General features: G+C 33.2%; 1 protein-coding gene across 1 annotated transcript; it reads right to left on the minus strand.

The window, feature by feature from the left end:
• Positions 1–2,866: 2,866 nt before the first annotated feature.
• LOC133186060 (achaete-scute homolog 1a-like) lies at positions 2,867–3,480 on the minus strand. Its single transcript, XM_061321339.1, has one exon. The coding sequence runs from the start codon at positions 3,466–3,468 to the stop codon at positions 2,869–2,871; it is 600 nt and encodes a 199-aa protein (XP_061177323.1). The 5' UTR covers positions 3,469–3,480; the 3' UTR covers positions 2,867–2,868.
• Positions 3,481–24,001: the final 20,521 nt, after the last annotated feature.

Genomic DNA, 24,001 nt, shown 5'->3' on the forward strand with positions numbered 1-24,001 from the left:
ACTGTTCGTTATCTTTACCTTTTACATTAGTAACTTTCTCAATCTCCTCGTGTTTGACATTTTTCTCATAATTACCAATGGAATGCAGGGGGAAAGCATTAAACAGAGAGCTACCATAAAATGTGAACAAAGAATTTAAGATTGAATTAATTATTATTTTTGAAAGATGTAGTAGTGCGGATTACCTTTTTTGTTGTTGTTGTTGTTGTTTTTTGTGTGTTTTTGTTTTTTGTTTTTTTGTTTTGTTTTGCACACACCGCTGTACATAGTAATGAGACAAAATCTTTTTTTAAAAAATAATAATTTAATGTTTATATTTTTTATTCTTTGAACCTCTGAAACAGTTTGCAATTTTGGAAAACCTACTACCGTAAAAGAAAAGAGTATACAATGCTAAAGGATTTTGACTATCCACTACTTTTTTTTTGATCTGCTAGCATGTCTAGTAGTTGAGCAGTGCTTTCGTAATGAAAAGGGAGACAATTCGTTTTAACTAAAAATAATCTTTGTCACTTAATATCTGCAGTGATCAACAAACATTAAAACAAAAGAATTTATAAGTCAGTGTCATAACACATACTGCTGTGAATATAAATCTCAGATAAGATGAACCTCTGAGCTCGAGAGAATATTGTGTAATTATCATTTCCTTCAGCATAAAGCGAAATATTTTTTTAAACACGTTAATCTTTTATTCAATTCATTTCACACAACTTTAGTACTGACCCTATTCATTACAGAAAACAAGCGAACGTTATGTTTTATTCAAACAGACATCATCTAGCTTGTGTAAGTTTGGGGATTCTAAGGACTGTATGGTTCTCCGTGACAACAGAATTAGACGTAGTTCTTCATATCAGCATACAGTCTGGCCAGATACAAATATACCCGTATCATATCTATAAACACCAAACCGGAGGACATGAACACGATAACTGAGTGATAACGCCCATAGGGGGCGCCAGAGGTTTCATATACTCTACGCTTATTGTATTTGCAAAGCTTCAAAATGAACTCAATCTATTCAAATGCATATTTTCCTTAAGATTTTGAATTTAAGTTGATATCCTTAAATACAATTGTAGCTTTCCTTGCCGACTCAGTAAAAGAGATCCAGAACAAACAAAACATGTTCATATGCATGTATTACATTAAATTTTGTTTTCCAAACTAAAATATTTTGAAATCATTGACAATTTTCATTACATAACGACGACAGAATACCTACAATGTAGTTAGACCGCATTCCAGATGTCTTATTCAAATGTATTCCAACTAATTCTTACAACTGCCATACAGTCGTAATTTATCTTTTAAATGACATACGACCCCAAAACCGTTCCTTGAGCAATACTGATGCATCTCTTCACTAAAGGGCAACAAGGTGCGCCTATACCTGTATGCCTTATGATCAATGAAAGCTCTACTAAACGCCACCATGCATGCACTTCCCATCCGAAAGTTTTAAATTAGCCAGGAGTTTTACATGTTTCCAATAAATAACAAGTCATGGAATATCGATAGTAAGTTTATTCTTTTTAAAATTAATTATAAATGAATCAAATATCTAAAATAGAATTCTATATATTTCTTACATTAAAAATATACAAAATTAATATTATTAGCACTTGTATAATTGCGTGTATAACTTTATAAATATATATTCAATAAGCAATAATCTGATTCAAATTTGACTGTATAAAAATAATTCTTCTCAATATATCAATAAAACAAAATTAAAAATTCAAGTTTTTTCATCTTTCTCTCATTTGCATATTTTTGTCACCGTCATTCGTCATCTTGAAGAAAAGCAGTATCTTTTTTCCGCGTTTGAAAGACTTATTTGTTCCCGATCACTCGCGTGTAGTCCAAGAGCTCGTGTTGTGCTATTCAGCCACCTGTCAATCATAGGTAACACCTCCTTTGCACCTGGCGTTGTCGCTAGGGCGTATCTTGAGGGCGGGGCTACGTTGGCAGGGAACGTAACGCCAAGCGCGTGCACCTTTCGTTTTTTTATCCAATCATGGAATGTTGATTTTAAGCCTCTTTTCTGTTTGAATAAAAAATAATAAATGTTTAATGACAATAAAATAACACGCCTGGCGCTGTTTGCAAAGGGTAAAATAAACAGAATGTAATTAGCAAATCTTATTACTTTACATAAAAGACAACTTGGAAGATGAGCCTTGCATTTATTTAGTTACTATGATCAATAGATGGGTCGATGATCTCTCGCTAAATTTTATGAGACTCACAAAAAAGTAGAGTTATGTCGATGTTGAACCAACAAGAAAGTGTATTACACTCAGAAAATGAATTTAACTTTCTTTGCCAACGAAGTATTTTGGGAATCATGCAGCATGTTCCGTACTAATCAATTTTGCATTGATGAATAATCTTTTGGATAGCAATTCCGATAATTATTGTAACGTAAGTGAGATTAAGGTAGAAATTATCGACTGTGAAGCGCCAGTAGAAGATAGGGGTGTATCTGTATTGTGACATTCAGTGGCACTTCTTTATCAATAAAGTCAACAATACCTCAGTACCGAAAGTTTACCCTGCAAACCAAGATCAGTGCTTATCCCTTAATGATTCACAACTACACATCATAAAGTATCACCTCGAAATCAATAAAAATATTTATGACACTTCATTGAGGTGTCAACCGTAATACTTCAATGGCATTTTATTTCAATCATTAAACTTTTGTAACTTATCTATTATCTTAAAAACCGTCACTTTTAACTTTATCGTCGATATACTTAAATTTCTTTAAGTAGTGCTGATGGAAATGATAGAAAAATGACATATTTGCATTGGATACAGTTTAAGAATTTCTGTGAGAAGCTTACCGATCAAGTGGTCTTAGAACCAGTTCGTGAAGTCTAGCAGTTCCTCTTCCTCTGTACTGAGGCTCAGGTTCTCGTGGGACGTCTCGGAACAAACACTGGGATTTGGGGAACTGGCAGTGGGGGACGGAGGGGGCACGGTCCCGGGCGATGACTTTGGGAGGCAGTTGTTATCAAGGACTGCGTTTACAGCATCGTGTTCGTCAACCAGTGTCTGCAGATACCGGATGTAATCAATGGCGGCTTTCAAGGTATCTACCTTGCTGAGTTTCTTGCCTTTGCCACACTTCGCTCCCGCTGGTATGTGTTCTCGGAGAGTTGCAAAAGTCATGTTGATGAGTTTGACGCGGTTCCTCTCTCGCTCGTTGCGTCTCGCCACAGCAACAGTTGGTGGTTTGTGCAGCCCCAGGTAATCAGTCTGCTGAGGGCCGAAATCCAGACGTCTCTTGCACATCATCCCGCGAGCATTTTCCTTGTTGTCATACATGTGAGTTGTTCCAGCCTCTGGGGAAGATTCGGGCGATATAGAGAACATGCAAGCCGGGGGTTCGTTAACAAAATTCTGGTACAACATTTGAGCATTGATGGGCTGGAAATCGGATACTTGGTATTCCATAACTCTTGGACAGTTCAGATAGTGGTCGAAAACTTGTCTTGTGAAAGTTTCAGTTTTGACAAGATCGCTCAGGTATAGTATTTTCGATAGGTGAGATGTCAAAGTTTTGATATGGGTGTCCGACGGGACAGTTTCTTTTATACAGGTATTGACAATAGTATAGGTGAAGCCACACCTCCATACGGCTTTATCGCTCGCCGTATCCGCGTCGCGGGCCCGTCGCGTGCTCTTAACACTTCACTGGGTTCGTCAAATAGTCGAGTTGCCAAAATCGGCCCTCTGTCGCGTGAATTATTCCTCGGCAATACGCGTGAAGTAAATTGCAACTTATTTAAATTTTTCAAAAACATTGACAATTTTAGACACAAAATCTTTGTTATGTAAACTTTGTTTCTTTTCATTCAAAAACATTTGCAATGCATTTATTACTGCATGTATAAAGGCTTTGCAAGCGTTTTTCTCCACGCTTACGTCTATCTGTCAGTTATATTGCATCAACTCTGCATAAGATTAGCTGGGACAATGAAGCGACTTTGCATATTCAAAATCATCAATTGAAATGCAAGTAGTGTACCGTTTCAGAAAACTTCTTAAAAGTAAAACAGTTTTGCGCAGCGATGCGGAGCAAATGAAACCAGATTGATAACAAAAGACGGGCTAACAAAAAGGCGAAAAAGATACCCATCAATTTTACAGACAAAGTCGCTAGACGAGAGGACCCCTTAGCCTCATCAGAATATTTCACATGCGGGTAGTATTCATCTTAGCACAGACAGTGATTTCGTCCATTTCCTTTTATTTTGTTTTTCTACAAATTTGTAGTGTACTCTATTAAAGTTCTGTCAAAAATCAAAGAAATTTCCAGTTTCTACTTATATGGGAATTTATATATTGAGTAAACTTGACTGAATGTTTCCAGTTTATTTTGTTCATTAGGCCCCTATTCCAAACTGAATTATTTTGCAAGTAGTTAATGATTCAGTATACATATTTTATCTCGTTAATAAAATTATTTTATTGGATGTAGTATATTACTTATCCCGACATTGTACAGAGTTAGACCAGGCCCCAGGATCATGAAACAGACTTTGTCAAATTTTCAATCGCCTGTAAAATGTTTATTATTTATTGAATTAATCTCTAATTTTGCAGATAACAACACTTTTGTAAAGCAATATTGTAAAATAGTTTAATTTTGGCCTGCTTGACTTCTACAACATTTTAGAATAACATAAAGATTTTGACTTAAACTTAAGATCTTTCAAGATCCTGGGGCCAGGCCTCAAGACCATAAACTGAGAATAGACTTAACTCAAAATTTTGATTTTGGATGTTGAATATCGAGAGTTTTATTTAACATATGTGCTTAAAAATTTGCAGTCTTGTATTACATGTATATTCAAGTTCAAGCATACCATGAAAATTTTGTTTCATTATCAAAATTATTCGCAGTTATATTGATTTGAAATTTTAACATAAGTCTGTTCTCAGTTTATGGTCTTGAGGTCAGTATCTACATGTATAAGTAATTCACAGTAGTCACTCATCTGAACACACCTCCCATGACAAGATGTTATTCACGCGTTGTTTGATTTGTTTATATCGAACGAACCTCTCTTTTTCCAGTTTTTCAGACAAACGTTTCACTTAATGAGATCACTTAATTGACACACAGTTGAACCCGTGCAGGAAATGAAGCGTCCTGGCAAACATTTGTTTTGTTTGTATTTATCAATGTGTTTTAATTATCATGAGTTTGTCCATATGTTAGAAGTGTAGGTGGTATTTTCGCTGTTTATGAGTAGATTGTGTTAATGTGTTTTATTATTCTTATGCTTAAATAAAAATCAATCAATCATGAGATCTCTTGGACCTGTTAAAAACTGAGATTGTATGTATACTGCACCTCCAAAATTTGGCCACAATGAATTTAAAAAAAAATTGCAAAATGTAAGAAGTTGTTTTTAAATTTTCATTGATATTTCAACTCAAAATCTTCCCGTGATACAATATATTGCGTAATTAAATGCACTTGAGAAATGTATACATATATATCTCATAATTATTGTTATTTGCATGATATGAAAAATTAAAAGAAAATGACAGGATATTGTTTTGGAGATTTTCATTTGATCTTGTTTAATTTTTCCAATGATTTTCAGCAAAAGCGATTTTCAAGTGATATATTATAATAACTGACGCTGGGATTTTTATCTGTTTTAGTGAAAAACACATTTTAAAAGTATTTATTTGATAAGGCATCAAGGTTTGGTGTCAAATAAGCCTTTAATGGATTGAAAAGAATATTAAAAACCAGAAACACCACTAACAAAGCGTATCAGTCAAGACATCACTTAACCACTCCATAAAATAGCAGGGAACACGCTTGTGCTGGGATCCTTCAATTCTCATAAAAAAAATATCAAATGCTTAAGTTCATTTCAAGATTAAAAAAAGGTCGTAATTTTCAAAAATCTTAAAACCAATATTCTTGGAGTAATTATGATTTAGAGTTTGGATTGTTAACAACTAGGTTAATTTAGATAGGTATGGAGCAAATATTTATTAATATGCATGTTGTTATATTTCGTTATGGGTGCATAACCTAAAATACTCAGAAATCAGAAAAGAAATTGGTAAACTCAAAAAATAATAAATAAATTTAATAATAATACAAGATTATAGCGTCAGATAATTTCTTTAAATAAAGTGCATAACTGCTCGATCTCCATATTGAGAAACAGACCCATTTTACTTGATTACGAGTACATTAAAATGTACATTTCGATTCATTGTAATTGGATATTTTGCTGTTGCTGCAATCTGTTTTGGTTGCCTGAATGTTGGGCAGATAAGGGGCATCTTATCCGGTTGTCCATATGTCTGTCCAAATTGCATCAATGTCTCGCACTGGTGCATCAGGCCAATGCCGGAAATAAATACTAGTTAATATGGGGTATGACTAGAATGTATTTTAATCATATGTAAGCAAAAGTTATTTGAACAAGTCCCATGACACTTGAGGGGAAAAAATAAAATTCATATCCATATTCCACTATACCACAAATTCATATCCACATTCCACTATACCATAAATTCATATCCATATTCCACTATACCATAAATTCATATCTGTATTCCACAATACCATAAATTCATATCTGTATTCCACTATATCATAAATTCATATCTGTATTCCACTATATCATAAATTCATATCCATATTCCACCATACCATAAATTCATATCCATATTCCACTACACCATAAATTCATATCTGTATTCCACTATATCATAAATTCATATCTGTATTCCATAAATTCATATCTGTATTCCACTATATCATAAATTCATATCCAAATTCCACTATACCATAAATTCATATCTGTATTCCACTATAACATAAATTCATATCTGTATTCCACTATATCATAAATTCATATCTGTATTCCACCATACCATAAATTCATATCTGTATTCCACTATATCATAAATTCATATCTATATTCCACTATACCATAAATTCATATCTGTATTCCACTATATCATAAAATCATATCTGTATTCCACTATACCATAAATTCATATCCATATTCCACTATACCATAAATTCATATCTGTATTCCACTATATCATAAATTCATATCTGTATTCCACTAAATCATAAATTCATATCTGTATTCCACTATACCATAAATTCATATCTGTATTCCACTATATCATAAATTCATATCCATATTCCGCCATACCATAAATTCATATCTGTATTCCACTATATCATAAATTCATATCCATATTCCACTATATCATAAATTCATATCTGTATTCCACTATATCATAAATTCATATCTGTATTCCACTATTTCTCATAAATTCATATCTGTATTCCACTATATCATAAAATCATATCTGTATTCCACTTTACCATAAATTCATATCCATATTCCACTATACCATAAATTCATATCTGTATTCCACTATATCATAAATTCATATATGTATTCCACTATATCATAAATTCATATATGTATTCCACTATATCATAAATTCATATCTGTATTCCACTATACCAAAAATATAACATGAGGATCTTGTGGAAAGATATTACAAATTATGGAAAACAATGTAGTCCGAATGATTCAAGGTCATTTCTCTCTAAAAGATACTGTATATCATTCCTGGATTATTCTTTGATATCATTACCACTTTTGCGTTATTTGATATCTCTGGTTATGCATGCTCCATCCATGCAGTATTGTTAAATTGAATTTTCTTTTTTAAATAACACCTGCTTTAAAATTTGCTATTGAATATATTCATTTAAATTTAGAAAAACTGTTTGACAACTTTTTTGTATGCATGTTTTGGTTTTTTCCTCCCATACTAATGTCCATTGACCACTGATGTGGCCATGTACATGTTTTGAACTTTTTCGATTTGTATAACTGTCCGTAGTTCTAGGTTTTTAATGAGAAAACTCAGGACCTCATGCTGTTTATAACAAAAGTCGTGATGATATCACTACTGAGGCGGGTGGGTGTCGTGATAGACCCTCCAAATTTGATTAGCTGGTTAAAGGGTTGCACGGCTCATTACGTTAGTCAGCGATGGCGTTCAGACAAACCACGGCAATTAATGGAGAAACGAACAATATCGTACATAGATCTCGACTTGAAATTGAAAATCATCATCATCGCAATTTGTCCACGTTGCTTTGTCAGACCATTCTAATGAGGTTCCTGCAATATTGTAGAATTATTTGGGCAAATTCTTTCACAGTTTGTTTATTTCGAGGTTTTCATTATCATGGAGTGTGTGTTGGACATAATGAATGCGCAATATAGTTTACCTCACCCCATACCGGAGCAATATACGGTAAACCAACGTTCAGTTTTCGCCAAGCTGATTTAACTTTAATCTTTGAATGTTGATTGTAAACTCATTATTTAGATTATTTCATATCTTTAAAAGCTTTTATGAAACATATATGCACAGAAAATCACTATGAAGAATTCGAAACTATCGCGCATCTTGGAATTCTGAACTCGGTCCTTACAATTCTTCAGTACTTTAAGGCCATACCACTTTGTGTTAAGAAAATTTACATCAACACAATCCCGGTTAACTTAATTAATCCACGATATTATATCTACTTCATCTCCAAATCATACTCAATAGAATTTCAATTCTCTGGGAATTTTTAAATTCGTGAAGCTGTCCTCTCTGGACCATGACGTCCATACTACAAATACGCATGCTTATAGATGTAATGACCGCAGTTTAGCGTTACTGAAAATCGATAATTCTTTCTTTTCAATACCGAAAATATTTATATATCTTTTCCGAAAATTTTATCCGTGAATCTCTGAATTTTCGAGACCTTTTTTTCCGTTAGTCAGGTTGTACTGTTGCCCCCTTAATTCTCACCAAGGGGAGAGGGGTTAAAGGGGACTTTGAGAGGGATAATTCTTATTGATTATTAACACTATATAAAAGATAGATATTTACAGTATATAAAAGATAGATATTTACAGTAGATTTTAAATTAGCTTATAATCGGCAACAGTATGAGAATTCACAAATCAGGTACTCCAGAGTACTAGTAGCCAAAAGTGGAAATGCGTGTATAATGCTGAAGTGACACGCCTCCATAAACATAGTAACTATATTATAGCGAAAATTTTCAACCTCAATTCTGTCCACCAAATCTCCACAGTCTACTGCTATTATCCTTGTATTTATTTATTGTCCATGTCTGCTTACTATAGTATGTCTGAAAATAGGCTAAAAATGTGTGACTTATTAAAAATTGAGCATTGGACTTTCAATTTGAATTTTCGGTAATGATATCTCATATTCTTTTGGAAATGAAAGAAAATAATTTTCGGTAATGATAACAGACAGTTTTCAAAATATTCGATAATTCAGTGCAGCCGCATTGACAACAAAATTTCTGGATTAACTTTCAACTTACCAAGTGTAAATTAGAATGCAATTAGAATGTTCTATATTCGGGAGATGTCTTATAAATCAAACGGAGAAAGTGGACAACTTTATGTCAAATAGTTATCAAAGTCTCTCAACACTAATGAAAAAAGTTGTTTTGAGAAAATCACAGCATATAAAGATGTTTATACGGAGTTTATCTAGTTTATTTTCAGGTTATTTTAGGGTACTATAGCCATATTTCCAAGGAAAAATTGACAAATGTTCTCAGACAATGAAATATTAGTGAACAAAAATCACTCTTGTTTATTTAAATTTGGAAAAATACATGTAAATATAAAATGAATACTTTATGTTGATCTAATGTTAGCATTACTTAATCTATAACACATTGTGTCATTTACCGTAGATTTCCGTTTATCCTATTAAACAGAAATGTCGTGAGACAATGAAAGTGATAACAAAGCTAAAATAGATGTAGATAAAATATCAACGTCACGCCTCGCTTATATGCATGGAGTCGAATAAATATTAGTAAACCCAATCTAGATAGCGATTTCGTCATCGACCCAGAAATAGACCAACAGAGACCACAAGAAGCCGAACAGGGGCTGATAAGGGACGCCGTGACAGAAATCATACCAAGATTGGGCACTTTAAAGTGGGGATAATTTCCTCAGGAGGGGCTAGAAGTCTTATAAATGACGTCATTAAAGTGGTCTAAGCGTGCGCCAAGTGGGATGCCTTGTGCTAATGATGAGCAGTACACACTTTGTAATTTGTGAGATGAGTTGCCATGATTAAATTTCAGTTAAAAAGGACAATAAACTATCCTTTAATATTTATTTTTAGACATTTTCAAAAATCTAATTCTAATGTCTTCTATCGGTATACCTCCTTTTTCTTTTGTTTCTTGTCAAGCGGTGTATACTTAACATTTTGTGACATCACCTGAAATGCACCATATAAGATGCATTTATCACACAAGCATAAAATAGCGTCCACTTTTGACATACATCTGCAAATCCTTGTAGAGAAGACCTGGGCATTTCTTACGATGGCAAGTATTAAATCTCAGGTGTGCTATCTGCGCGTGGCGATTCCATATAAGGAAAAAGCAAAGAGCGCGACAACGCACGTGAAATTGTTCATCTCCGTATACCTAAGTGACAAGGTCGTGGTGTTTATGGAAGCACTCAGTCGTTACTATTCTGTCTGATTTTAAAATTGCACGTACAGGAGTCGTAGGCATGCAAAATTATTATCATACAGCTGTTTTCTCTGCTGTCACGTGGTTCGTTGTGCAAAGACGTGCTTTTTGAATAGTAAGTTTTTGAAAGAAGATTATGGCCTCCTTTCCGATTGGTCTGTTATACTTAAATCAAATTCACATTTGAAATAAACCTTCACAAATAGATAACGTTTTCAATATGAATTTTGAAAATGACGCGACAGTCTGAAGGACAAGATATTACGAAGAGTTTAAATGGATATCATAGCATAACTTTTGAGATTTCTTATTAAAAATATGAAATAATAATAATAAAACCTAAATATAATTTCTAAACTATAAGATGTTAGACTGCTTAAAATTACATGTAAATAGACTGAAATAAACTTCTGTGAAAAATTCAAATAATGCATTAGGACTTAACAACAAGTTGACATCTTTGTACGCTAGAAAAAAAATTAATTTCTTTGCAGAAAGCGTGAAAGTGGCATTATTCGGTGAAACAAGCTGACAATGCGTGCCATGGCAATTATTGCATGTTAACGAGATAAGCGGCCAGCGAGGCAAAAATATTCCGTGGAAAATGGGGACCAGACACAGAAACTTGAAGAAAGAAATAAAAAATAATAATACCGACTCGTATCCCCCTCTCCTTGTCTTTGTAAGCATGATCTGTCTTTCGGAAATATTTTCCATTTTCATTGCATCAATAATTCTCTGCATTTCGGTTGCACTATAAATAGCTTTGTTCGTCCCTGAAAGCTCAAAGTAAGATAGGAAAATCAGAGAGAAAGGTAATGGGGGGGGGGGTTAAAATCAGAATATACTAGTAATCTCTCCCCTGTTTAACATGTTAAGAAATCTGCAGTATTTCATCGATCAATAAAAATCTTTTCTTAGTTATATATCTATGAACAAGTAAAAAACAACTCTATTCTGACCTACAAAAAGACTAAAAAAAATCAGGAATTCTCCGACTCTTTAAAAGAATAACTGAAATAATTCTAAGTCTCATCTGTGTGTGTGTGAGGGTGTGTGTGTGTGTGTTTATAAAAAAAATAATAAAACTATAGTTTTTAAAGACCGAATTTAAAATTATTATTCGAAGAACAAAAAGGTTTATGCATAGTGTATTGATATTTAAACGTAACAGAACTATTTTATGAATAGGAGTAATAATTTTGTATTTTATTTAATGTATGTAAAAGTGAAGATTCTTTAAATCACAGTATGGGGTTTATCAAAGCTGTCTTGCTGAAACATTTTGGCGGAAAGGTTGCCTTCATTAAATGAGGCGGACTTAACGAGCGAATCCAGTCGTAACTCACTCACGCCTAATGAATTCATATCTCGATAAATCACAGTCGTGTTAAGAATGAATAAAAACATTCTTTTATTAAAATTTATGTAATTTTACTGAAATGCAAAGTTAAATATTAAAGAATTCTTTCAAAAAGCGAAGAAATATCATTTTATCAATATACATGATAGATCTTAACTTGACCCAATGCACAGAGTAAAAACATGGAGAAATTGCATGCAAAAACTCATAATTACGCCACATGTATCAAATCACACGTCGAACCTGGGTTAACTACAGACTGCTTTTCTATAATAAAATTCATCATTGGTCCGCTCAGATTTCAGGAGTATTGCGTTATTTTTAAAATATGAATATTTCGTTAACTGGATCATTTAACCTCCGTCGTTGTTATTGCTTTTGAATTCAGTCATTGTTTGCCTCTATATGGACCAATCTGCCGAAATCCTGTCCAATTTGGAACTGTTTTTTGTGTCGGAATCGTTTCCTAGTTGTGATCTCGGATTTTCATTGCCAAAACAATTTCTTTTTTTTTTCTATTTAAGCCAATTTGATTTTGATATGAGGAAAGCTATATGAATATTAAATGTGTTTCTGATTGAATATCAAGTTCAACAGATTGTATGGTGACTAGAGGCCACAAGATGGTTATCTTCATGGAGAATTTTCTCCCTTCATTTTATTTAATCTCAGTTTGAAATACTCTTTGCGTAACAACGTTAATGCGTGTGTGGAACATGCGCCATTAAAATGACAGTATAACCCCGCAAGACATGATTAAAACTTTAAAAGCTTTTATTGCTGTCTAAAAAAAACTTACCTATTCGTCACACCTGCGCACGCGCCAATATTCTCGTGCCGCACGTCAGTGTGGCAGAAGTATAACCAATGAAATAGTACTTTTTCTTATTATTATGCAAAGTATATGCAATTTAGGTAAATGAAATGTAAAAACCATAAATCAGGCTGCTCTATCATATTTAATAACTTAAATGACAATTCACCGAGAGTATACAAAATAAAATCACAGTTTTCTTTTAAATGCAAAAATTTGGGGTTTTAAGGACGAGAGATCAAAGGGCATCAAAATAATTTTCTTCTTCTCGCGCGGGTCTCTAAAAATATCTAACCTTATATCACGGCAAAACTGCCTAAAGAGAGCAATTTAAAAAATTAGATCGTAATTGCAGATCACTGAAGTTCCGTATTCTCTGTTTAAAATTATTCCTATTTCTAAATATTCGCTTGCATCTGCAACATTTTTAAAATAGACATTTCTGTTTTATTTTCATTTTTTTATACACTTTTCCCCCAGATTAAGATTATTTTTATCAAATTGTTGAGTTATTCTTCTTTTTCTTTTTTTTTCAAATTATTGTTTTATGTATTCAAATTATGTATTATGTATATATCATATAACTCGTCTGCATATTGATTTTGTTGACCAGAATTACCCATTGTGTAGCACTTCTAGAATCAAACGTGTATTTCCAACAAAATAGATAAAGCTAGTAATTTATTGCATTTTATATAGTTATGCAGTGTTGTCTTTTGAAGTGACAAAATGTATTTGATTGATGATTTAATAAATCTTCTTATTTCTCTTTTGAAAGTCATATGCCGTCTCATTAACGATTAGACGGCAGGAAAAATCATATAAAAGTTGACATTTCTATAGGCATATTCTTTCTATTAATAAATTAAAAAAAAAAAAAGGAAACTGGCCAAACGATGAGCAAGAAGCGAATTTTCATAATTATCCGACTTTTCATATTTTGCTAATTAATCATGAATGCATTATTTTCATAATGTATTAAAATATACAACCATCGAATGTTAGTGCATGTGTATCAACACTGTATACACATGTGTGCATATTTTGCATTTTTAGGCATTTATAATGTTCTTTATTGTTTATTTAAAAAAAACTGACATTGCTGCCTTTTTTTGTACATATATTATTTTCATAAAGTTTTTTTTTTTTTTTTTTTTTTTTTTTTTTTTTTTTTTTTTTTTTTTGAGTATCTCACTTTTGTTTTCCTCTAGAGATGCATTGAATTTTTTAATATTTTCTATTCTATAATGTATAAAATATTAAATTTCTTCATATATTCATGAATATATGGATACAAGTCAAATCCGCTTAACCAGGCGGGACTCGTGCGAAATTAGCATACATGTATCAAATGCTTTAAATCATGGTACAAACCTCGATAAAATTCCCTGCATTAACATTTGTAAGACATGTTTCATTTTGAAAGGAAACTCATAATTGCACCTAGTTATTAATATTTTGTCATTTTAATTGCTAAAATTTAAATATCTGTTGAAAACTTTGCAGATGCTGGTATTGTGGCAGAGACTGGCTTTTGCAGCTCTATGCTCATTAACATGGCAAAACCAAATTTATCTCAGCAAATCAAACGAAATAGATTTTGTTGGGCTGCATTATGTATTCAATGTTCTCCTGCCCAGTCAATCGGTTGTTCTGTGACTGAATATTAACATTTTTCAATTTATGCTCTTAATGGCATGCTAAATAATATTTAAACTAATTAGTTGGCCGTGAATTCGTATCCTTTTTCTAAGGAAAACATGAAAGCATCGTCTTATCACCTACAAAATGTTTGGCAGGGATGGGGTATTGTCAGTTCACAGTAAATTATGTACGGTGTCGTATGGATGAAAAAGATTACACGAATTGCCGGCAATTTTTTACATATTTTTGCATACACTTTGTCCCCCATTTCGTCCCCCCGCGATCGGATCACGCTGTTTCAATTTCTGGTATTATATCCACACCTAGTAGGGTATGGTGGCCATGAAGAAGATTTCACGCGCTGATTAACAGAGTTATCCTCACCCCACTGTCTCAGAATAAATTTCCATGGAATTAAAAGTTCAACTCTCCGAAGACACGAAAAATAGGCGGTTTTTCTGCCTTGCAACACCAATGTTATAGAGTGTTGCGGCATCAGACCTGTTGATAACAGACAAACCGTGAAAGAAAGAGAGCTTCCTAAATTGTGTTCATTTTTTACATCATTATTTTTGTTCAATTATTTTTTTTTTTCTAAATGAACCCCAAAACAATTTACAATTGTAAATTAATACACATGTATCTTGAAATCGATCAAATTTTTTTTAGATACATATGCATCTATGTAGAGTCCAATCATATTTCAAGTTTAATCCAAAAGGGGAGTACTGATGTAATAAAAATGGCATAAATCAGCATGAGATCTACAAATTAGAACACTTATAACCAGCCAACCAAGATAAATGAAATATTATCAGATAAAAAATTAAAATCAATAACAACCATAAAACAAAATTTAAACACAATAACAATGAAATGAATGGAATGAAAAATCTGTTGCCCATGTAAGTCTGTAAAACTAGCCGAGATCTAAGGATTCCTTGACAATAAGTACCGATCACCAGCTCATCCACAAATCGTAGACAAGATCACCGGAAACTACGTAATTAGCGCTGACAAAACAAACGCTAATTCTCTGCAGAATGGAGGCATCTACCCGACGCGTGCCATTTTTGAAGATGCATTATGGGAGTGGGTTGCTATCAACTTTTGGTCAATGGGACACAACCGGCAATAAAAGTTATTATGTGAAAGTAATGTTCCTGGAGCATGGAATATTGGTAATAGGAGATTAATGTGTTGGAATCGTCACTTAAAACTCACTGAACTGGAGACACGAATTCATTCGTAGGTCTGTTCTGATGGCTATCGGGCCGTAATTTTCAACATTTTTGTGAAATTGTTGTTTTTCAGAACTTCTTTTGTAAAAGCTTCGAAAATGCATTAAATTTAGCAAATGTAGCATTTTTGAGAGCAATTATAATGGAATTACGGAGTAAAACGACTTTTTAATGGAGCGAAGGTTTTGGCCTTTTCCTATTTGAATTAGCTAGACATAATTTTCCACTTTTACTTTATTACAATAAGAATCTAATGTAATTAAAATGAGTAAACGTTGTCTTTATCTTTTTTTCTTAAGATCAATGGAATAATAAAAACCAAAGAAATGTTTTGGAAAATCTGTTGTTGCTCTTTTTTTTTTTCTTTTTTTTTTCCATCGACACAAACTTCTGATGAAATATACAATGGCGCTTTAAAATTGTAAAAGTACGAAGTACTTGTAAAAGAAGCAACATCGCCAAATAGGTCATATAAATCGTAGGGAAAAATGCAAAAGGTGTGAAAAATATACCTATACAATTAACTTACTTCGCTGTGGAACCCTTAAAAACAGCATGTCGCGCATGGATTAAGTAAAACCTGAAGTAGCGTGAACCGAGGCTACTCAACGGAATCACTGCGTGAGGGGGTGACAAGGGTTGACATTGCATCACTAATATTGTAGGCAAACACGTAAAGGACTCTTCACCGATTAGGAATCAGTAGCCTTGCGCGAGATAATCCGGACTGCACAACCTCCTAAACTACTCCAGATAAAACTCAAGGGTCTTTGTTTAAGTGGAACACGGAGCGTAGAAGTCCTGTTAGAGATTGTGATCGGCACGGGTACAAAACGAGAACAAGACAAACAGAAAATACCCCCGGGCGGAGGGGTACTTGTGAAACCAAATGACCGCATCCAATGACATCCGGTTTAAAAGATTGTTCAAATTTACTGAGAGCTTATGTTGATATTCATAAGTTTACTTTCAAATTATTAAAAAGTTGACATCAAATAAAAGGTCCATATAAAACATTTTTTTTTTTTTTACATTTCAGAAATACAGAAACAGAAAGAAACAAACAAACCATAACCAAGAAAAGGTTACGTAATCTTTATCCACTTAAAAAAAAAAAAAATCTTAATTAGGCTAAAAACTGAAGTTATAGTTGCAAAGATACATGTAAATGGAACCATGGGAAAAAGAACCTAATTTTTCCCTTTATGGATTTGCGTTCAGAATGTTCTATAAAAATTTGCAATTGTTTATTGGTAAGATGAAAAATTAATATATCTAATAATGATTAATGAAAACATTTGGGGGGGGGGGAGTCATTGATATTTGTAACATTAAGTATTTCTAATATAACTTTAATAATGTAAAAATTGTTGCACAAAGCCGGTATCTTGGTGGCGTCCCCTGATATTTCTTCACTCTATAGACGATTTTTTGTCATTGGTTGCTTTGTTAACAATGAGTGGCCTGTACCCCCGGTATATAATTTCAAGTTATGCTTCAAGAGTCTGCAATTTGTTACAGTTTTACAGCAATGTGTAATCACAAGTTGCATTAAATCGCAGTAATTGGGTGTCAACATCAAAAGAGGATAGTTAGTCAATGCCCCATGCTTCCTCAGGATGGGAAGATTTATGCAAATGATGACATAGAAATGTCAACAAAAACTGTGCAGGTATCGCGTCACGTGACTGATTAAATCAAACACGTCAAACTTCAAACGTCAACGGGCGTTGTTTTGTTCCATAATTGTATTTGATGAAAACGATCTCGGGTGGAATTTTCAAAGACGAAAGGTTTCTTCTTGGGAAAATTTGTGTTGTACTCGTGCCAGACAATGACACGCCCACTTCTAAAGAATAGACTTCAAGGAGTTTGTTAATATGAATTGTTTCAATACGTGTGGAGAATAAGAACACTTTATATTGCTTATCAGTTTCAATAAATGTCTTACAAAATGTAGCTGAATCAACATTTACACAGTCATATGTTTATCATGTTACTTTTTTTAAGTGGGCAATCTTTTATGACGCAATATTCAACTCACTGTAATTATGTTTGTCCAGTAAGGCACATGAAATTTATTAATGTGAATACTTCATGGAGTAAAGTTGCAATTATGTAGTCCCCTCCAAAAAGGCCAGATTAAAAAAAATCGGGGAGGACAGCATTAACTAATAGCTCGTCTGAGTAAAGATTCATATTTACTCTGGATTATCGTTGTGACATCTTTACTTATGAATAAAAAAAAATTTGCAAATAAACTCCGAAACGCCTGTACTAGAGTTCATACTTACTCCTCTAATAAAACACTAGATACATGTATGAGGTGATGTCGGTAAACTATATTTAGATTTTATTGCATAGTAATTTATTCATTTTTAATTATACTATTAAATTTAGTAATAATGGTCTACTACTGGTCTACAATGTTGAATAAAATAAGTTTTGTTAATTGATGAAAAAAGAATGTGCAAATCGTTTTCGTCAGTCCCCGATCTTTGTCTTGATAGAAATGTCTAGAACGTCATATGACAACATATGACATATGACATCGAACCGGATGTCAAAAAAGAAAACCAAAAGCTTTGATGTGAATGGGCATGGAAATAATGGCAAAGCAATTGATAAAACATTAAGTTGTGAATATATTTATATATATAGAAAGACTATTAATAAGTTGTGCTAATAAATTTATCAGTAAAATATGCATATTCGCCACGGAGAGCATCATGGCAATGAACCCGAAGTACATTTTGTATATAGTAATAAACTGAAAAAGCGGAGCGTCGAGTTTGAGCTAATGATCCGCGCCTGTCAACAAGACGTGATACGGCTCTTCGAATCACATTAATATTATAATGATTTATTTTTATATACCCCCCGACAATTAGCAAAATATTACAAGAGGCCCAAGGGCCTTAACGGTCACCTGAGTATAATAAATACTGTAAAGTATCCATAGAAGTTTAAAACAAAATTAACTGAAAGACGAAGCAATGTTGCCCAAGAATTTCAAAAATCTGGTGAAATACCTTTGCTTATTGTAACGTGCTAGACCCGAGTGATCTCCATGGGATCATACTTGGTTTTCCCAAGTCTTAAAGGGATGATAATGAAAACAAAATATACAAATACAATGGACACCTGCCTATTTTGTAAGGTATTCAATATATACAGATATGTTTTTGTCACTTGCCTAGTGCTACAATCAGTACACACAGACTTGGGTTTACAACGTGGCTGTTTGCCACTCGTCGCTAATTATAAAAGTCATCCTCGATCTCTGTGATTCTTTGTTCACTTTGATAAAGTATAAAACAACTTTATCCAGTCTTTTGTCAACCATGACTCTACCACGGTATTATTCAGATCATCACAGTGTAAACATACTTTGTACAATCATAACTTTTGCTAAATATATAAATAATCTTTATATCATTTTTTATACTGCTTTCCAGACAAGAATCTGACTTAAAGCAGTAACTCTCATTTGCTTCACTTATCACAATTGTGTATTCTGTTTGCCTTCTAGATACCCAGGAGCAAAGAGAAGGCACATTTACCTATAATTATATTTAATACATTTACATTGATATTATTGCATTTAGTTTGTTTGCTTAGTACTCAGGGGCAAAGGAGGAGATTTTTAAAGCATTGATTCATTTTTGCTAATTACTCAAAAGAGCCCCACCAAAGCACCAGAACCCCTGACCAAGGGGTTATGAAATTCACAATTTTAGTTTGTTTGCTTAATACCAAGGGGCAAAGGAGAAGATTTTCAGTTTCATTTTTAATTTATTTTCAGTGTATATTAAATAAGCCCTCCACCCTCCCACATGGATCCCCTGACCCAGGGGCCATGAAATTCATAATTTTGGAAGAGGCACTCTTCCTCATCATAACTTTGTACTTAGTTAATCGGCTAAATACCCAGGAGCAAAGGAGAAGATTTTCATTTTCACTATACAATCTTTAGAGCCATATCCTAGCGCCAGAACCTCTGACCCTGAGGCCATGAATTTCACAATTTTTGTAGAGGGCTGAATGCTTTTTTACAATCATGCCAACAGTTTGACTGCTTGATGTCCAGGAGTAAAGAAGAAGGTTTTAAGTTTGCATTAATTTTGCTGGTTTTAGCCTCACTCCTTGGGTCCAAGAGGGACAAGGGCCATGGATTCACAAATTTTACTGCCCTTCACCCATATATGCTATATGCCAATATTGGTTCAGTGGTTCCAGAGAAGAATCTAAAAATGTTCAAAAGTTTACGACAGATTGACGACGAACGACGACGGACGAAAACAGATAGCAAGAGGTCACCTGAGTGACTCAGATGTTCTAATAAAGAAAACTTTTGGGATGAATTATACAACTTTTACCCCTTAAAAACATTTTTTCAAGGAACTATTTGATATACAAGAAAAAAAACCGTCATGCATACTATGTACTGCATCATCAGTTTCAGAGAGTGATGATATGGATTCAGAAAAGCACAGTGTGGTGATCCGAAAATTCGAATCACACATCATTTTGTTAAATCAACAGTAAAATTGAGTGATACACAGTTGGGTATATAATAAATGTTTTGTAATATCTTTCACTTTTTATTTTGAAATATCTTGCACTGACGTCCATGTTTTTTGTTAAAATATAGCTGATTCCGCCTACAGAATGACGTAAGAAAAACTTCATGTGCAGCGGTCCAATATCTCATCGACAGGTCCAATATCTCACTCAGCGGTCCAATATCTCATCAACGGGTCCAATATCTCGCTCAACGGTCCAATATCTCATCAACAGGCCCAATATCTCACTCAGCGGTCCAATATCTCATCGACAGGTCCAATATCGCAATCAGCGGTCCGATATCTTAATTTCCATCCTCTTGTGATGTCATAGTTTTTGTTGTTTTTTTTGTTGTTGTTGTTTTTTTTTTTTTTTGTTTGTTTTTTTTTTTTGTTTGTTTTTTTTTGTTTTGTTTTGTTTTTGTTTTTTTTTTTTTGTTGCAAAAAAACTGTTATTAATTAAAAATTATACCCAATAGGTGCAATGATAAATATTGTTAAGTAAAAAATTTTGATAATGTATATTTTCTTTATTTAATCAATTATTTAATCTTTATAAAATGTTGCTAAAAGCAATAACTCCTTCTCATGCTTTTTCATTCAAAGCATTTTCTTTATCGCACTTCAAATGTAAAGTAGTTTCCCTGATATTCACAAATCAAACATATCTATAAAGTAGCAATTTTAGTACATATTTATTTAGGAAACCATCTTTATAGGTATAACAATGAAATATTTCAACCCTCGAAAACAAGGTAGGTACCTCGATGACAGTGGTTTTCTCTGGATGGAAATTTTCAATGTTACCATCGGCTAATTTTATTTTTCAGAAATTAATTGTCAGTTTCAATCATTATTAAAAAAAAAAAAAAAGGTTCAACATCATGAAAGAAGATTGTTCCTTTGGTATGATAAAACATTGATAAAACTGTCCTTCCTTTGAAAATTTAATTTGTGACATTCTCGAATTTTCTTGATCCAGTTTCATCGGCATATACGGTATTTTTGGGGTTTTGCTGTGTCTATTCATTCAGAAATAGTTATTTTCTCAATTGTCCTCTTGGACGAACATATGGTCATTATTCCAAGAACGTATTCTTAATTTTTCAGTATCAGACATATGGAAACTATTTGAATAAAATATTCTTCTTTTAACTTAAAGGAAAAAAAAGATTTACAATATTAAGAAATCTTGTTACAACCATTTTAAGATTTATGTTCAACAGATGGAAATCAATCAGCAATTTCTCCCCATTCTTTAGTAAATGTCTTGAATATTTTAACAAAACAAGCATATCTCCCTGCAATTAATATTAAGAACGTAAAAAAGTGAATTAAAATAAGCTCATTTTATATTCATCGCAGTTCCCATCAATCTAGGCTTGTTCCTAGTTCCTTTTTATCCACCATTATTTGTATGAATTCGCCACCAATGGCAGGGTGCCCCTAACGTTGCAATTGAAGTACTCTATATTTTACCCCCCTCGTCCACAACTAATTTTTTAGCCCCCAAATCTTAATGACAAATTTTAAATGGTATCCTTTTAATACTGGGATATGCAGACGGGTCCTACTGAAGCGCTTCGATCGCTGTCTCTGACTCGTGCATTGCACGTGCGTTCGTAATACCGTCACTCGCCGAGCGCTGCCATATTATATAATAATGCAACGCTACATGACTTGAATATTTTGCTAGTTTTCTTTTTAGAGCGTTATCTTTGAAACTAAATTAAAAGAAAATAAAATTGATGATTACCAAGATACCATATATACATGTTTATATTTGACAATTTTTATTGTTCGTGTCGTTGGTCATTTTTAGTGCTTTATATATATATATATATATATATATATATATATATATATATATATATATATATATATATATATATATATATATATATATATATATATAACAAGTGTTGATAAAAAAGGCTGGTGATTCACTTAATTGTGCCGTTTTCTTACTACATACAACACTACCCGTCATTCATCTTCTCTCTGACACTAATCTCTGTTTAAACTTTTTATAAAATAATGTCATGGAGATGGGACTTAAATACCTGGCATATTGTGCCGAAATGCCACACAAATGGAGTTTTAATGTAAGGAATAAGGCTTTGTAGATCCCCTTTTATACCTTACACAAGAGGGATATTGTAAACAACATCCATTTCTCGGCCGTAAGAAGTCGTTGATAAATAACAGGAGATCAGAGGTTACAAGCTGTAAAGACAACATGAAAACATACACTGCATATTATTCCATGTTATATTCCATCATTATATAAATTCCTATTCGATATTCAGTAGCTTTCATATTTTTTTTTTTTACATTAAATTACATATCGCAATTTATCTAACTACTTGAATGGGTGCAACTGAAAATTCCACTTTCGATCTCAAATTTTCTGTTCCGCTTATCAATATATTTTTTTCTGTTCTACAAGGTTTTGGGATATGTTCGGTCCCGATTTTCTCCATCAAAGGTAAGCCTAGAACTTTCAATAACCCATTCCGATATTAAGGTCACGGGGTTTAAACTTGTCCCCTAATTTTTGAAGAGGTTATCTGCCCTTAAAGTCCCGTCACCTGAAGCCTGGTGATAAGGGAGTCTGATACAGTATCTCCCCGTCAGTAATACTTAAGAGCTTTGGTGGACCGAGAACAATCTAGATTAAATCGGCAATCGTTTTCAAGAGCTATGAAAATATTGGGCTACAATAAAAGTTTTCTTTCGGAAGCTTTAGTCCAATTGCAATAATACTTTTCAAGTGCTTCCGATTCTGGTGCACAGGCTTGCAGAAAAAAATATCACAACCAAATAACTCATAGTTGCAAGATTAAATTTTCAATTTGAATTTATGCTACCTGACTTTTTTGAAAGATGTTACAGATCAGTTTGCGTAACAATAGTTGTAATTATCAGTAGTGCACGTCTCTCCTGCGTTTTACCATATGTACTGCAATATAAAATGCAGCTACAAATTTACTTTCTGTTCTAATAATCAGTAGTACTGGTCTCTCCTGCGCTTTACTGTATGTACTGCAGCTATGTTTATGCAATAAATATATATTTTTATGATTTTTCTGCGCATGCTTTTTAAAGTTCAAGATATTAATTGACCACCTGATTTCTCGTATAAAATTCTTAAATTGCGTACATATCATTTTTTTTTTTTAAATGTATCCGAGTTTATAATTAGACTGAGGTGACTAAGCTCAATCATGGACCGATCCTTTTTTTTACTACACACAAATATTAATCATAAAGCGTGAGCGCTTTAGCCTTATGTTAGGAGGGCGTTCGAACCCTCAATAAGTAGGTCATCAGGCGCAGTCCGTGATTTCATACATCGACATCATTAAATTTGTAAAAGCTAAGTAACCCGAAGACGAATGTTCCCAGAGTCCAGCAGAAGTCAGAAACTCTGCATACTACAAACAGATGGTAGTCTTTAGTACTATAATAAGAATCTTGCGTGTCCTTTATTTTGAGAAGTGTAGAAGCGATAAAAGAGGTGTTGATTTGTTAAGGCGCCAAATGGATGACATTTTGTGTGACATCACGTCATTACAAAGGGAGATAAGAGTGTATATCAAATGATCAAAGATGACGTCTGATGCCGTATGCTCGTTCTACAAATCAACCCTTATGACCAGTAGACATTGTGTCTGCTTCGGATACTTCCATAACGTAATTTTAATACCATATCCCAAAAGTTTCATGTATATAATATGTATATTGTGA

Source organism: Saccostrea echinata, unplaced genomic scaffold (genome assembly GCF_033153115.1).
Source record: "Saccostrea echinata isolate AGI-Se365-2 ecotype Australia unplaced genomic scaffold, CSIRO_AGI_Sech_v1 ptg000012l, whole genome shotgun sequence".
NCBI classification, from domain to species: Eukaryota; Metazoa; Mollusca; class Bivalvia; order Ostreida; family Ostreidae; genus Saccostrea; species Saccostrea echinata.

Bases quoted from the DNA above. Each gene is read 5' to 3' on its own strand.
- LOC133186060 (XM_061321339.1), bottom strand. From the start codon at position 3,468: ATGGAATACCAAGTATCCGATTTCCAGCCCATCAATGCTCAAATGTTG.